A 15,714-nucleotide genomic window follows, 5' to 3' on the forward strand; every position below is an offset into this window, starting at 1 on the left:
TTTAAATGAACCCTGCATTGCATATAAAAAGAGACTGAAAGGGATGCACAAGTTATCAAATCCACTAGATGTAGAGTATTAAGTTACATGAATTTCCCTTTCCCTAAATCACCACAAAGTAGGGCCACAAAACATTTCCCCAGAACCTCATGGTAAATGTTGCCTGTCTAAAAATCAAAAGCCACAATTACAACATAACAGACTACGTCAAAGAAACCACTTCATGTTCTATATCCTGGCAAGAGAAGGAAATTCAGCAAGTACAATTCCATGGTGCTCCAAAGTAGTTCATGTCAAGTTTTGGAAGAAAAATGTTCCACATTCCCATCTATATGGTGGTATCTAAATACCTGTAACTCCACAGTGTCCAAGCATCTCCAATTAGGAAAGGACCTCAAAACCAAGAAAGTAGAAGTGAATCAAACCATGCAGTTCAACTCAGACTCACATCAAAGAAAAAGGGAACAACTCGGGAGGAACAAAGGAAACTCCAATCTTACTACAAACAAACATTTAAAGGCATAGCATGGTGACAGGCTTCAATGCAGCTGAGACAAGAATACCTGAAAGTCTTATGTGGAAAAATATATCCAAGTCACTCAAAAAATATGACAGATGTCCAAATCCTACAAAGCAGGTAGCTGTGTGGCACCAATTATAAAGAAAAATCATAACATCAAGTTGCTGGTTTTATTTCAGCTTAAGGAAATAAATCAGGACATAAAGGATAAGTCCTTCCAGATATCGAGGAAGTTTAATCACCCAGATGAAGTCACTGTTTGAAATCCATACTAAAAAAATCAGGTTTGAGCCATGTTTACCAAAGAGAAGTCTCACAATGAAGAGATTATTTCCCACTGCTGTGCTGCACCAGTCTGAGGTGGACTTGATAAAAGACTTCCCCACTGTCAGGTATCCTGATGTAATAAAAGAAACTATGTAATATAGTATTACATTGACTTTTTTGCTTACTTTTTATTGGAATAAGGAAATATATATCAAGATAAGGGTTCATAAGAAAAATTATGCAAAGCGCATTAGCAAAACTAATATTTATTAAAAGAGAAACACATTAAAAAATATATCAAGAATCATACCCATTTATAAGCCTTTACATCATTTCAGAAAAGACAAATTTCCTGTCTCCAGTTTTCAAATACAGAATCAGTACATTCCATTCAATGTAAAAGTCACAAAAGTAAACAGTGTTTGTTTGCCACCCTTTTGTCTCAGGTATTTTCCAACTGCATAATTCAGTACTTTTCGCCAAGCTTTCTGCCAGGTGAGACGAATTCCATCCCACAGCATAGCAGCATCTGACATTATTTTAGTCATTTGCATTCATAACATGTGCCTACCTTTAATATTGATGTTTCTAAAACATACAGACACACACAGAAATTCCTTGAAAAAAGGTCTGGCTGAATTGCAAGCCAGAGTGTAAGGAAGAAGTATCTAATTCAGACTCTTCAAAGGAGCCATCCTTCCTCTTAGACAGAAAGAGAAAGAGGAGACTCACAGCAATTTTCAAGTTTCACCAGCTCGTGATGATCAAAGCGTAGGAAGAAGCAACACAATCCCATGATGCGTCTTTAATTGATAGATATAAAGAAAGGGAACTAGTATTTCCTCAAAAACAAATGGTTACCTAAATAAGGTACTCTATTGAACTTCTGGGAGTCTAAAAGCCATTATCATCATTGAGAAGGGTAGGAAGGATATATATCACAGAGATCTTTGAAACCATGAATGGCAAAAATGGAAAACAGATAACGACTGTTCAGTCTTGAAAGTACATGGGTATCCATCAGTAGCAAGTTGAAAGCAAAAGAACACATTTCCTCTCTCAGTACATAGTTACCATCTGTGGAGTTCCTTGCCAGATGATGTAAATTGTAAAAGTTCTTGGAGGCAGGTTCAAAAAGCAAGAGAGGTAAGATATAGAAGAAATCAGTGTTTCCTTGAACAGCACTGCATCTTTGATGAAAAGGGGTGCTTCACTCAGTGGACTTTGGAAGATTATTCTCCAGATGCTTGAGCTGTTTGAATAGACCTCCTACCTAGTCACCTGGTATCAGCCACTGTAAGATGAGACAGTGGGCTAAGTAATTCCCTACTCCCCACATGACAAGGCAACATCCATGTTGTACTGTACATTCCTTGGGTTTTCATAAGGGCATCCATTATCTAGAATGAATTTTCAGTGTCACATGTGCTACTCCCTTCCCAAAGAGACAGCTTCCAGCTATTAGTTTTCTGTATTCTGTCATGAACCACATGGCTTTCATGCACTGCAGCCTGTCTGTATCCTCAGCTATGGAAGTTCTTCACGTATTGGACATATTGATAACTTTCTTCAACTTTCTTCTTTGCAAAGCCAAGTTTAGGGTTTTTAAGAGAATGTCCTTGCTGTTCAGAACGTTGTAGCGATTCACTTCCACTAACCTGCTGAAATCATATGGCTCTAAGGTGAAATTTAGTGTACGGTAAGGAGAATCTTTTGCCTCAATGACAAAGTCACCAAAGGATTTCTCTTCTTCTGTCTCACGTTTAACTCCTGCAGCAAGAAAAAAAAAAAAAAACCAAAACACAAACACACACAGATTTCAGCTCCTTCCAGATCCAAAACTCTTGGAAGCTGAAGGAAAAGTATTATTGCCCTTTGTACTCCCACTAGACTCCAAAATAGAGGACTAGAATGCATTTTCATTGTGATAAATTGTTTAGTGCATCCATGATTATCATGCTCAAAATAGGATATAGAAAGCTTAATTCTTCCTGGAAGTGCTGTTCTATTCTAAAAGATGCTAACACCATGAGTTCAATTGACCTTAGGAGGTTAGTACATATTCTTCAAAATACGGTAACTTGTGTTTTTAGCACCCTATCACTTAAATTTAAATCCCAATCTTGAAAGATGAACATTAAAGTAATTTGCTAAAACCACTTTTGCTTGTTGCTATTATAGAAATAGTAGTCTTGAGCTATATTCAGGCCCAACACTTTGAAATTCTTCATTGTTGATGAGGAAACGCAACCAGGGCCTGGCAATCATTATAGTATTAATAGAGATAGCATTAACAGAGTGCCTTAGACCTCCCTTGCCTGTGTTAGTCCGCACATTCTTTTCTATGTATTCCACAGGTTTTCTTCAGGATGCTGTTTTCTCCCAGCATGGGAGAAATAGGACATTGAATTTTGTCTGTCTCATCTTAAAGTGTAGCTCTATGTTTCATCACAGTGCTCTTGCTTGATAGACTGAGGCGGGCCTTACAGCCTGTATTAATCACATCAAATGAAGCAAGGCTCAGTTGTCACTTAACTTTACACTACAAGGGCACAGGACATTTAGCATTGAGTTACATGATCTGAAATACAGAATGGTCCCCAACACTTCGCTGCTTAGTGGTTTACTCATATTGAATAAACAAGTGAACTTATTATTTCATCTAATTTATAGTGCTTTCCTACATATTCAGAGTAATTAGAAGTTACAAAACCAGGTATCGGGCAGAAAGGTTCAGAAAGAAGCAAAAATATTGCCTAATTTTGATTCTTCCAGCCTTTAGATTTTTTTATTTTTTTTTTTAATTGTCAGCCTCTTCTTCCACTCTCCCTTCCAAAAAAACTAGTGGAAGCTGATTCCTCCTTAAATGAAAATAACAATTTAATAGTTACAGGGTAATACTAAGAAGAATGAAGGAAGGGACACTGAGCCCACTGAATTTTTCCTGTCATCACACCCAAAGGATTGTAAAAATAGCTCTTTAAGATACAGCTCCCTTACCTGGAGCTTTGTATTTCTGGAAGGTGTCATTCACCAATGGGAAATGGAGCACAATTGGAGCCTTTGGATTATTATCATCCACAAACATGTAACACTCTTTTGGCTTCTTTTCATCTTCCTCACTCAATTCAATTTTTGGAAAAGGAATTTCCTGCTCCTCACAGTATTTCTGAGTCAGCTCTAAAACCTGTTGTTAAGGAACAAAAATAATTTTGATATAATACCAGCAACACCTCTAAGATCATCTCACTGCAACCCTCAAAGGGAGAGAGACTTTCACGTAAACCCACAGAAATTCAACTTGAAATGGGCAGAAACAATTTCTCTGGTGATACAGAACAAGAGTGAAGAGCAGAACTGCTACCAAACATCAACAGTTCACAGCTGAAAGTTTTTATGTTTTGTTGCTCTAGATATATTTACCTTGACTTTTCTGTACTTAAAAATAAACACTTGTATATACAGGAAATAACTTGTTTGCATGAAGAAAATCACCAATAGCCACTTTTCCGTTAGAAGCATACATCTAAGTAACAAGGATCGTATGAGCTAAGCAAATCATCTTATTTTAGGTAACAACCTATTTAGGCTTCTTACAGTTGTCACTTTCCATGTCCTCATAACATTCACAGTAAAAAGCATAGTACAATAATCTTTGAAAGAGGTAAGAATTTATTTTAATGCACTCTTTCATTAGTGTTTGTACACTATTGTTTCAAAATGAATTGATCTGCTGTCATTGTAAATATGATTCTGTGATTTTATCTTCACGTAATAATGCTTAGTTACAGCCCTCACCTCAAAAGGAGCTTCCCAGGAAAAATTGAATGACAAGATAACATCCACATCCCTCTCTGGCTGAAGTACCAAAGGAAAGGGAGAGTTGATAGAAAAGCCACCATCCACTAAATACAAGTTCTCATCCATGGGGGTCAGCTGGTTGGGAAACGCATCCAGATGAGTGCCTGGAAGACACTCCAAGTAACACAAGTAACTATAATGATTCATTACTCACCTCTCAGTAAAAGTAAATAAAGCTTATGCTGGGGGTATAAGGAAAGAAAAAAGGCATACCAATATGCACATTCATCTGAGACTGACCTGTGAAGTCTGATGATGAGCTTGCCTTACATGACAGAACATATATAGTGGATCAAATTTTTTGCTATGGTGTAAAAAAGGGCAAATTCCCTGACTTCACTAGAACAAAGTCAAGCTCACTTATGTTCTGTTAACACTGACTGTTACAGAATATTAACACACTATTTTATATCCCAGATACATACAGACTCATTTACCTCTCCAAGCCACAAATTTCTTGATGTTAACATAATCTTTATGAAGATACAACCCCTGCATGAAGTTGAAGGTTTCTCCACATGTGACCCGGGACTTGAAGAAATCCTGAAAGATTTGTAACAAGGGTCCCCCAGGTATAACCAAGCGAGTCTTCAGTCGCGTCGGATCTCGGAAATGGAATCTTCTACAGTCATCTGGAAAAGCCACAGAAGGATGCAGAACACAGAAAATGCTTGTCCAGCGCCAGTATTTCCATCAAACTTTTTTCTACAGTATTTAGCCAGTTGTCCTAAGGCTGAATTTGCCCTCTAATAAAAAAGTATTGCAATGACATTTAAATGAGCTATATATTCTGTAGTTGGATAATTTACCTGCCCTGTTTAAAGGGAATATCATTACTCATAAATCATTGTCCATATTAATTTCAAACCCCCACAAAGAAACCCTTCTTACCAAGTGACAACCACTTCTGTCTCATAAGACAACAACAGTCATCCACACACAGTAGCATTCATAGTTACAGCAAAAGCAGGAAAGGGGGAAAACTAAGGCTGCAAAACCAGAAGAAAAAAATCTCTGCCCCCACTACTTGCTATAAGGCTATAAAACTACGCACCCGAACAACTGCCTTAACACACTTGCCTTAACACACTTGCCTTAACACACTTGCCTTAACACACTTGCCTTAACACACTTGCCTTAACACACTTGCCTTAACACACTTGCCTTAACACACTTGCCTTAACACACTTGCCTTAACACACTTGACTAAACACACTTGCCTTAACACACTTGCCTTAACACACTTGCCTTAACACACTTGCCTTAACACACTTGCCTTAACACACTTGCCTTAACACACTTGCCTTAACACACTTGCCTTAACACACTTGCCTTAACACACTTGCCTTAACACACTTGCCTTAACACACTTGCCTTAACACACTTGCCTTAACACACTTGCCTTAACACACTTGCCTTAACACACTTGCCTTAACACACTTGCCTTAACACACTTGCCTTAACACGCAAAAGCAGGAAAGGGGGAAAACTAAGGCTGCAAAACCAGAAGAAAAAAATCTCTGCCCCCACTACTAACACTACGCCTCCAAACAACTGCCTTAACACACTTGCCTTAACACACTTGCCTTAACACACTTGCCTTAACACACTTGCCTTAACACACTTGCCTTAACACACTTGCCTTAACACACTTGCCTTAACACACTTCCAGGGAGGCATTGTACAAATTGAGAACACTAATAAACATACAACCACCTTATCCAAGATTACAAAAATCAGACCAAGGACGGAACTGAAAACCCATTTTCCACCTCCTGCTTAGCAGTCCAGCTTCTCTTCTTCCTCTTCTCATAATTAAGACTCCTGCACTGTAATATGCATTTTAAAACGCTCCCAGAACTAGCACAAATTTATAGTCAGCCATAGAAAATTTTAAAAAAGGAGGAAGAGAAAGTGTACTGAAAACCCATAATTACTCTCTTCACTATATGTGTGATGGAAGGGAATAGTACACAGTACAAGAGAAATTTGTCCAAATCCATCCTTTATGCTAGTCTTGAAAACTACACACAGCACATTTTTGAGTCACATTATTAGTATGATCATCCCAAAACCATATTTAAAAAGATTCTACTATTTTAATGTATGTTCTTACCTACAACTTTGATAACATCTTTGAAAGAATCTAGAAAGCCCAGTCCTACACCAACCACCTTCAGGCAGATATCATCCAAGCTTGCAGCAAAGGCACTGCCCCACATTCCTGCAGGAGAAATATGGAAGAATTTAATACTCAAAAGGTTTTTCACAGTGTAACCAAAAGGCCTATAATTCAGCTGCTATTTGTCATGGGAGAGGGCTGTCACTTGATCCTTACTATTCTAAGAGGTGATGTTAGAGTTTAAACCTTTGAGTTAATCATGTGAAAAATTCTGATGTAATACTATAATGCAGAAACTTCTCCAAGAGAAAATGTCTTCTATCAGCAAGGGAAAGATGGCAAGGGAACAGGGAGACCTAAAGCAGAAGTTTTTGACAGGCAGCTCACAACAGTCTCCTTGCAGACTCAGGACATCAGACTGTAATGCTATGAACCTACACCTAAACCTTTCAAGAAAGATTTGACATTTTTCTTTCCATGGGTTTAAGTTGATGAGTCCCAAAAGCAGTGTAGCTCCTTTCCATCTCCCCATTTTATTCATTAGCGTAAGATCATACCTTGTAGAAAACAAATCCTAGGCTCTGGACGTTTCTGGACAAGCCGTCCCATAAAGAACTCACTGTCAAAGTCCTCTGTTCGAACAAAAGCTCCATATTTGCGAAATCCAACTTCATAGGGAGTGAACTCACACCATTCTAAGAACAAGCCAACAAGATATTTACTCATCTCAAGAGTAAACATAGGTGAAAATACTAATTTGATTTCTGTTCACACAAGGGAGACAGAAAGGAGTGTCCCTCCACTTCTTTCACCATTACTATGGATTTCCCTGCCTCGCTTCTTACACATGATTAAAAAACCTCTTGTACAGGCTTTTACTGACTAATTACAACGTCCTTTCTTTCTGGCTTTTGGAAAAAGAAAAAACCCATCTTGCTCCATCTTTACTTTGTTATTGCAGAAATAACCTGCCTATTTCACTTCCACTTTAAACCATTCTAATGGCTCCTTTTTCCATCACAAATGAAAGCTATTTCACTTTTCTTGGCCTTTCTTCATACTACTTATCATCTCTCAGCAACTATTACAGTACTGACTTGAAAACTCAGTTGATCCACTGTGTCAGACTTCACTGTCTGCTTATCAAAGTGTCCCCTCATGCTTGGAAGTTTTCCACAAATACTTACAAATCAAATTGTCACAAATACACACACACTCCTCCAGAACAAAAACAAACAAAAGAAGTCCCATAGATTGACACAAGCGTTTGTGTTCCTGCCTCACTGCATCTAACCTCACTTGTTGCATCATATTTGAAGTTTCAAATTACCTGGAATAGGCCTGGGCTTCATTTTTTACTGGAATTGTATAACCAGCAAGAACCCAATCTGCTAAATATCACAGTTTTGATGATGCACGCTACAAGGTTGCAAATCCATTTCACATGAATCCTACACAAATTGATTATCTGAGACTATAAAAGAAAGTAGGTCACCTAATTACCAAGGACTTCAGTTCTCCAACTCAGACACAGACTCATGTATTAAAATAATCTTCCCTCCCAGCTTCTGAAAATTTCAGGCACTTGCTAGCAAAACATGTGGAGTGGTCAGCAGAGCTGAACCTCATTTCTCTGTTATAGCCATGACGAAGGCATTTGTGATGAGGATGGTAACAGTCTGCCGATCAGTATCCTATTGCCTCTTCCACTACCAACTGCTGCTTGAGCCATGTTTCCTGTTGTCAGCTACTCACTACCCAAGGAACTGGATAGGTGAAAGGAATTTATGGGTTTTAGCAAACAAAAATAAATTTGCCATGTTTATACCTGCAAAGTCACCACTGCTAATATTGGGTCTCACATTGACAGCTGCATAGATAGGATAGGGATTCTGGGCCCATTTCACTGCTTCTTGATGATCAGACAGCTTTGACGGATCTTCCTGGTCACAAGCAAGGAAGGAGAAGCACACTTTAGTCAGATAAATTCTATACCCATAACTTTGGCAACATGAAGCTGCTGCTTACCATTGCTGACTAACAATACTACTAATTCAAAGTCCCTTTTCCTCCCACTGTCCTTGCATATGGTTAGATTTTGCCAGAGTATTTCTGCAGTTGCATATTTAGTGTCTGCTGTTATTAATAAACTAGGTACCCCTCTGATATCTGATTTCAATTAGCACAGCAAATACTGCACAGTAACACCATTTATAAACACCAATATAAAAGCTATTAATTTAGTAACAGTCATTCCAAATAAAGACTGCATTTTTCTATAGCACTGATATATACGACTTCAAAATTCTCTACTAAAGAAGGATGCTGGGAACTCCATGGCAGAAAGAGATGAGAATTCCCTATGTTTATTCCACAACACCATCTATTCCAGAACAGCTCACAAAGGTAGAGAGTAATTGGCTAACACACAACACATGGGTGGGCAGAGCTCCCACTTGGAAGACAAACAGCATTACACATCCAAACATGAGCTCTCTTACCTTCTGTTGCAGGAAATATTCCACAATAAGGCCCCACAAATCTGTAAAGGAAACTTTTCGTCCACTAATCTCCATTGCATTCAGCTCCTGGAAATAATATTTCAGTCGTTCTGGGGAAAAAGCCCCTGCTTTGCTGCTAGACACAGTACCCTGAGCTCTTCTGATTGCATCTTCAAGGTCTTTCTGTGACCAGTCAGGGTCTTGGTACAATGTCGATAAACACCTGAAAATGCTTATATTAATGTCATCAGTAATAACAACCCTTGTGTAAACAATAATTTTAGCTAGTTATGATTAGTGCTGCAGCACTGAACTAAAAGCTTGAGAAGTCTAGCTAAAAGATAAAACATCATGAAGAGAAACCATAATAATGGATGTTGAAAACCCTGACACCTACAAGACAACTTCATCCTGATTGCTAACCTACCTTGCAAGGATGTTCCAAGCATCATATGCTAAGCACACATGAACCAATTCACAAATGTGAGTTAACTCCAGGCCATAACAACCCTGAGAGACTGGCTGACAGCAAGGGTGCTACTGCATACAGCAATAGAGGCCATAGCCTTCATCAAACAAGAAACTACTTTGGACTATTGGCTATCCACATGAACAGATGCCTACATTTATTTGAAAGTACAATGTGAGGGATGATTTCACCACAAACTCCAAGAACGGAGCTACTGAAACATTCTAGCCTTGTCTAACATTTTGGCCCACTGCTCTGGTCCACCAAAGGGCAAGCCAGTGCTACTCCTCTATTCAGCCGCACACACCATTTTGGGAGCGACACAGTGGTCCATGTGGACACGTTTCCAGTGACTTGCGCCACCTCAGTTATCTTCTTGGCAAGAGCAAGGAAGTGAGGAAAGTTTTTGCAGTCAGGGCTCTGAGGGAACACACAGCAGTTTTATTCATGTAATATGTTCTAATATCCAACAGCCAGGCTTGCAAAAGCAACGGATTCATAAATTTAGCCAGTAGCTGTATGGGTTAAAAGTGAAAATTAATCTCTTAGACTCTTTAGGATCCCCATTAGAACTCATAGGTGAGAACTGATAAAATATTTGACTTCAAGGTCTGTCTACAGATGGCACAAATGCAGTTTTGGCCTTATTTTGCATCAACATTACCACATTCACCTGTAAGTTTCTGGAATCAACACTGCGCATAACTTACCAAGTAGAGCCAGAAATGCCACAAAGATATATTGCAGCATCCAAAAGGCCCAGCTGCTGAAGCCCAGCAAGACTGCCATAGAACGATGTCAGGGCTCTCATCCCACCTCCAGACCCCAGTACCGCTACGACTGGAACCTGCAGACAGGAAATTCAGGAGTTACAATCACAGACTTGAATTGCCAATAACTTACAGAACAAATCCCATTTAAGTCTCATCCTTACAAAAATAAGAGATAAAAATGTCTATTCCTATTTACATTTCAAGTAATTTCAGGTTTGATTTCAACCAGAACTTTCTTTACTTTGCAACTGAAATATTTTGTTTACTACAAAACACCTGTCATCTTAGGGACAGTCACTTACCAAAATTGTTATGTATATTATCACACATTTACTTGCATGCCATACAATATGCACGTAAGAACAAAAAAGGCAATCATTCTTATAACAGCACCCAAATATCACAGGGCAAGTTATTGGGCTATCTAGACATAGCAGTGTCCTCAAATAAGCAATTAGGAAGCTGTTCCTGTGGTCTGAGCTTCAATTTAACCCTTCTGAAACAGACTTTCCCCATCACAATTCAGAGCTCAATGCCCAAGATACAAGAGTTCAACTAAAAGTACATACATTCTGAAATTTCAATTTTTTGTGTTCCAAAACATCCCTCAAAACTTTAACAACATTTGAGACTTCAGAACTGAAATGTCACAGGGATCTATCTCATACCATGGTGAATGTGAACCACGTTTTCTGTTGGCTACAGGCAAAGAATCCTACAATACCTAATTATCAACCAAGCACAAAGGATTTTACAAATCTCACTACAGCACTGTGCTCAATACCTCATCTTTTGGAGGGGGTTCTTTTAAGTGAAGAGTCTTCCTCAGTGCCTCAGAAACTATTTTCTTCCTTTTATCCAGAAATTCTCTCTCCTCTTTACAGAGATCAAACCCCAAACGTATATCAAGATCCCAAGTGCTGAAATAGAAATTAAGACAAAATTACCCCAAATTTTGGAGGATTTGTAATTACCATGGGAAAAATTTCTGCGAACACACAATCTAGGTGCTGATCTGAATCACTGGATCAAACTCTTATATGAAGTTTTAGTCTATGTCTATACTCCAGCTATTTTGTAACAGCAGCTGTTGGAATTAAAAATTAAACTTCTCCCTGTGGTATTTTACCCTTAATGTCTAAATAGAAAGTTTGTGTCAAACAGTATTCAGGTTAAGCTTCAGGAATTTAGCAAAGGAAGAAAAGATTCTCAGTAGGTGAAGAAGATTGTATGAGGAACAACTGAGATTACTGTATTGACACAGACCGGGCAGGGGGAGAACAATTTTAAAACAGACATTTCTGAACTTAAGAAGCAAAGGGAACTACTGAATACCAATAAACTTGCTATGAGTTTGTAAAAGGGAGCAGAATCTTCAGTTAATGACTATATAGCAAATGACCCTATCAACTTACTAGCCAACTGCTTGGTTTTGTGTGTTATTCTTTCCTTGTCACTCCTTTCTTGCACCCTTCCTCTATTTTATATTTCAAGTGTTCCCACTGAGATGCTCTTCCCTCTTTGTCAGTACAGCACTGCACATATTCTGGGAACTATCTGTACCCAACAAAGCTACTTAATATTTACACCATCAGCTATTTTACGCTTAAGTATTAGGAATACAAAATTTGTTTATATTTCAGCAGAGACAGATACTATCTGCAAAGTGAAGAGTCACAGCCTTCATAAGAAAAATAACCAAAGATATTTTTCTCTGATCTATCCCAAGAGATCAATGAAGACAACAAACCTCCCTAGAACAGCAGGGAGAGCCACTCAGCCCCTTCACTATGAGAATAAAGGCCTTTCCTGATTTTTAGAGGTCTTTGAGGTTCCCACTCACCTCTCTTCAGTTTTCAAACTCATATCCAAACTTTGTCCCTGTGAAAAGAGAGAACACATCTTGCAATCAATAACAACTACATAGGTGGAACTACTATGAGCTATGACAGCAACGGGGTCACTAGCTACTAACCAGAACAGCACTCTCGCCCACAAAATTACATCTCTGGAACACTTTTCCCTTGCACCCGTTTCAGACATTTGCAACAGCCTCCACAGAGAATGAAAACATGTACTCATAAAGCTTCTTGCTTTTCTCCTCCTCTGATATTTTTCTTTCGCATCCTAACAGGCTTTTTGCTTTAGAAGTGATAAACTCTATACTTATTTTGCAAAACCCAACCACGAAAACAATTTTAGAAGAATTGCACTGAGTCATCTCAGTACTTCATTCTAGATATCCAATAAAACAGCACTCCTGAGAATCACATTTAGTTTAACTTTCCAAATGTCTATAGGCAATGGGGGAAAAAGTTCTCAAGCATGTTAAAACGAGTACAAAATGTTGACATTACCTCTCCCAAAGAAATGATTCTATCAACTTTTTGTCCAATAGGAAGGGAATTAATGGGTAGAGTCCCCAGTCCCAGAACTGTAGTATGCTTTTCAATGTCAGGGTTCACATCATGCTAATAATAAAAAAAAGTTATTTGAGCTCTCCAGAAAAAAGGTAAGAGATATGACTTTCAGATGGCAAAGGAGCAAACAATCCTTAAGATCATTAAGTCTAAGGCTTTTCAAGATCCTGCTCTCTGCTTGACAGATCTTTGCTGGGATTGTATCTGTCACTCAAATATATATATATATATATCTATCTCTGTCTGGCACAAGCAAAAAATCTTTATCTCCAAATACAAAATTTCCCCCCAAAATAATTGTGTTCTGACATGTGTCAGAAAGCTCCGAAATGAACTTGCATTCTGTCTTCAAAGCAGGATTTGGAAAGGACACAAACAAGGCATGTCAGACATACAGGAAAAAAATGCCACAAAATAGGAAATAAGGTAATAACCTTAGGGACAAATGGGAGCATGTAATTAAAAAAAACATTATCATCTTCACAAGCAGAGCAAATTGAAGTTTGCCAGGAAATATTTGAGTTTTCTCCCAAGTTGGATTTGCAAGTAGCAAGCTCTCTTAATATAGGGCTGTGTGCAAATTCCTAAATTTAAAATAGGCGTATTAAAAACCCCTCATGTCACAGTGCCACTCCGACCTGCACAGCTTACCAGGTGGGCTGGAGCCTTTACACCCACTGCAGGCCTCAACCTTTGGGAGGAGGCAGCACCTTTAAGAAGCAATAGGTTGCCACCCTTCTCACAACAAGAACTGCAGACAGACAAGGAACTACCCATAGATTTCACAGATGTGTTCTGACCAAAACCAGCTGTCCCAAGTTAACTGTCCCTCTAAGACCACTGTCCTCCTTCTAACAGGGGCAAATAACATGCATTTAGGTACAGGGCAAACAACATTACTACATTCCTGGCACTCTCCTACCTCTGATAAGAGAGGAAAGGTCAGACTGGATAGCTTTGTGCTCTATGCTGGCTCTTGAAGGAGTATGTTCTGCTAGCTACCACAGGTGGTTTGGCCGAGGTTTATCACATGGGCCAGTCTCCATGGTTGATTTCTACCATGTGTTTGCTTGCCTCCCTCTGAGTTCTCGACTACTTAAGTCCAAGTCTCTCAATTCAGCTCATGTTTGCGGCCCAGTCAACCCCATTGCAAAGCTATTCTTCCATATTCCTTTTTGTGTTCTCCTCTTCAAAGCTGCCTCTAGAGTAGTCAATATCACCATCTGCATTCATGCTGCCTAGCTGATTGTGGGGATGGGTAGCATCATAGAATAAATAGTTTCCTTGCTCTCATTTTCGGTGTCTGACTATACTGGGAGCAGACATCACTGTGAATATTTAGTCATTCCTACAGGATACACGAACTGCATGGGTACCTGTAGAAACCATGAGGTGACAAAGCTAAATAAGCCTCTGGAAGTGGCACATGCTCTACAAGTTTCTAATAGAAAAGACTTACTACAGAATATCTCAACAGCTGAAAGTAAAGATGTCTTCATGTAGCAGCCATGTATAGATTCACAAGTGTGGGAGAGGGTATAATTTTAAGACAAATTCACCTCCTTACCCAATGTCAAAGATCCAGTGACAAGTCTAACATTTTTATTCAATTTTTAAAATATAGTGTGTAAAAAGCAATGAGATAGAAAAACTTCTTTCTCTGTCCATAAATTGCTAATACATAACCAGAAAAATTCATTCAAGACAGCCTTCTAGCCTAGAAAAATTTGACCTGAGCATTTACAACATTACAGACTTAAGTTTGATCAAAAAGATATATCTGGAAGTGATGAGTAACTTTACTAATAGGTGTTCCCTAGCACCACATGCACAGAGTACTCCACAAGAAACTTCCTTCCAATGTAAGCTTTTGACATCCTCATGTACCTGAATAATACAGACACCCCAGCACATCTGAAGTCATCCCTGGCCTTCTTATGATCAAATTAAGGCCGTTCAAATTATGTTTAAGGACATTTTCATGGGCCACAGGCACTGGTTTCAGAGTGGACTGTAAAATTCATAGTTTACAGAAGAGTTATTCAAAAGCAGGCTGTAAACATTGTAGCAGCCAGCACGGTGCTTACCTGTAGGACAGATATGGTTTGCTGCAGCTCCACCTGCAGTTCTGAACACATTTCTTTATCCACGTGAAAGACAAATGAGGTTCCACAATCCTTCTCATTGTCTGGTTTCCAAGGAATACACAACTGCTTTTGATATGCCCCTGGAACAGACAGCTTGACCTCACAGCTCCCTGTGCATTAGAGTAAGAAGTTCACACCACAGGAACCATTCAAACAAATGTTGCAAATCAGCTTTTTGTCAAGTGTAGCTGAGACTACGAAAAAACAAGCAAAGACTCTCTTGTATAGTACCCAGTGGAAGTGACCCAATGTTATTTAATGTTAAAAATAAAAGCAAAATTAACTTTAAAAGTCAGTTCTGTAGTCAGTAAATAAAAATGCATAGTATAGACAGAAAATCAAGCCTCCCCTTGCCCAAGGAACAAACATGCTGAAAAGTAGATCTGACTTAAACTCTGCAGGCAGCCCTACCTTGCTGTTTCTCTTCTGTTTTTTCTTTGTTGACAGTGCCTTGCAGAGACAAACAAGGATGAACCTATGAAAAGAATAAACCAGCTCTGGTTATGAGGTTTTAGTTCACTTCGTTGAAGCTTAATCCACCCACTATAGTAGGTTTAAGTTTACAGCTGCAAACCGTCAAAAAAACCATTAAGGATTATTTTGATCTTTCAAATAAAGAGCAGGTTTTGTTTCA

The 15,714-nt window shown here is 38.8% G+C and overlaps 1 protein-coding gene across 2 annotated transcripts in view; it reads right to left on the reverse strand.

Moving 5' to 3' along the window:
- Positions 1–954: 954 nt before the first annotated feature.
- PLA2G4F (phospholipase A2 group IVF) overlaps positions 955–15,714 on the reverse strand; it is a 27,661-nt gene continuing 12,901 nt past the window's right edge. For both annotated transcript variants that reach the window (XM_009640229.2, XM_035895737.1), the window contains 14 exons: positions 15,492–15,555; positions 15,021–15,190; positions 12,871–12,984; positions 12,357–12,394; positions 11,298–11,433; positions 10,451–10,587; positions 9,272–9,494; positions 8,599–8,713; positions 7,328–7,465; positions 6,765–6,872; positions 5,086–5,280; positions 4,586–4,752; positions 3,788–3,974; positions 955–2,557 (listed from right to left, as the gene is read on the reverse strand). In XM_009640229.2, coding sequence (XP_009638524.1) covers positions 2,328–2,557; positions 3,788–3,974; positions 4,586–4,752; positions 5,086–5,280; positions 6,765–6,872; positions 7,328–7,465; positions 8,599–8,713; positions 9,272–9,494; positions 10,451–10,587; positions 11,298–11,433; positions 12,357–12,394; positions 12,871–12,984; positions 15,021–15,190; positions 15,492–15,555 — 2,022 coding nt within the window. In that variant the 3' untranslated portion in view covers positions 955–2,327. The remainder of the gene's footprint in view (positions 2,558–3,787; positions 3,975–4,585; positions 4,753–5,085; positions 5,281–6,764; positions 6,873–7,327; positions 7,466–8,598; positions 8,714–9,271; positions 9,495–10,450; positions 10,588–11,297; positions 11,434–12,356; positions 12,395–12,870; positions 12,985–15,020; positions 15,191–15,491; positions 15,556–15,714) is intronic.

This window comes from Egretta garzetta, unplaced genomic scaffold (genome assembly GCF_000687185.1).
Source record: "Egretta garzetta isolate BGI_Z169 unplaced genomic scaffold, ASM68718v1 scaffold526, whole genome shotgun sequence".
In the NCBI taxonomy this organism is placed as follows: Eukaryota; Metazoa; Chordata; class Aves; order Pelecaniformes; family Ardeidae; genus Egretta; species Egretta garzetta.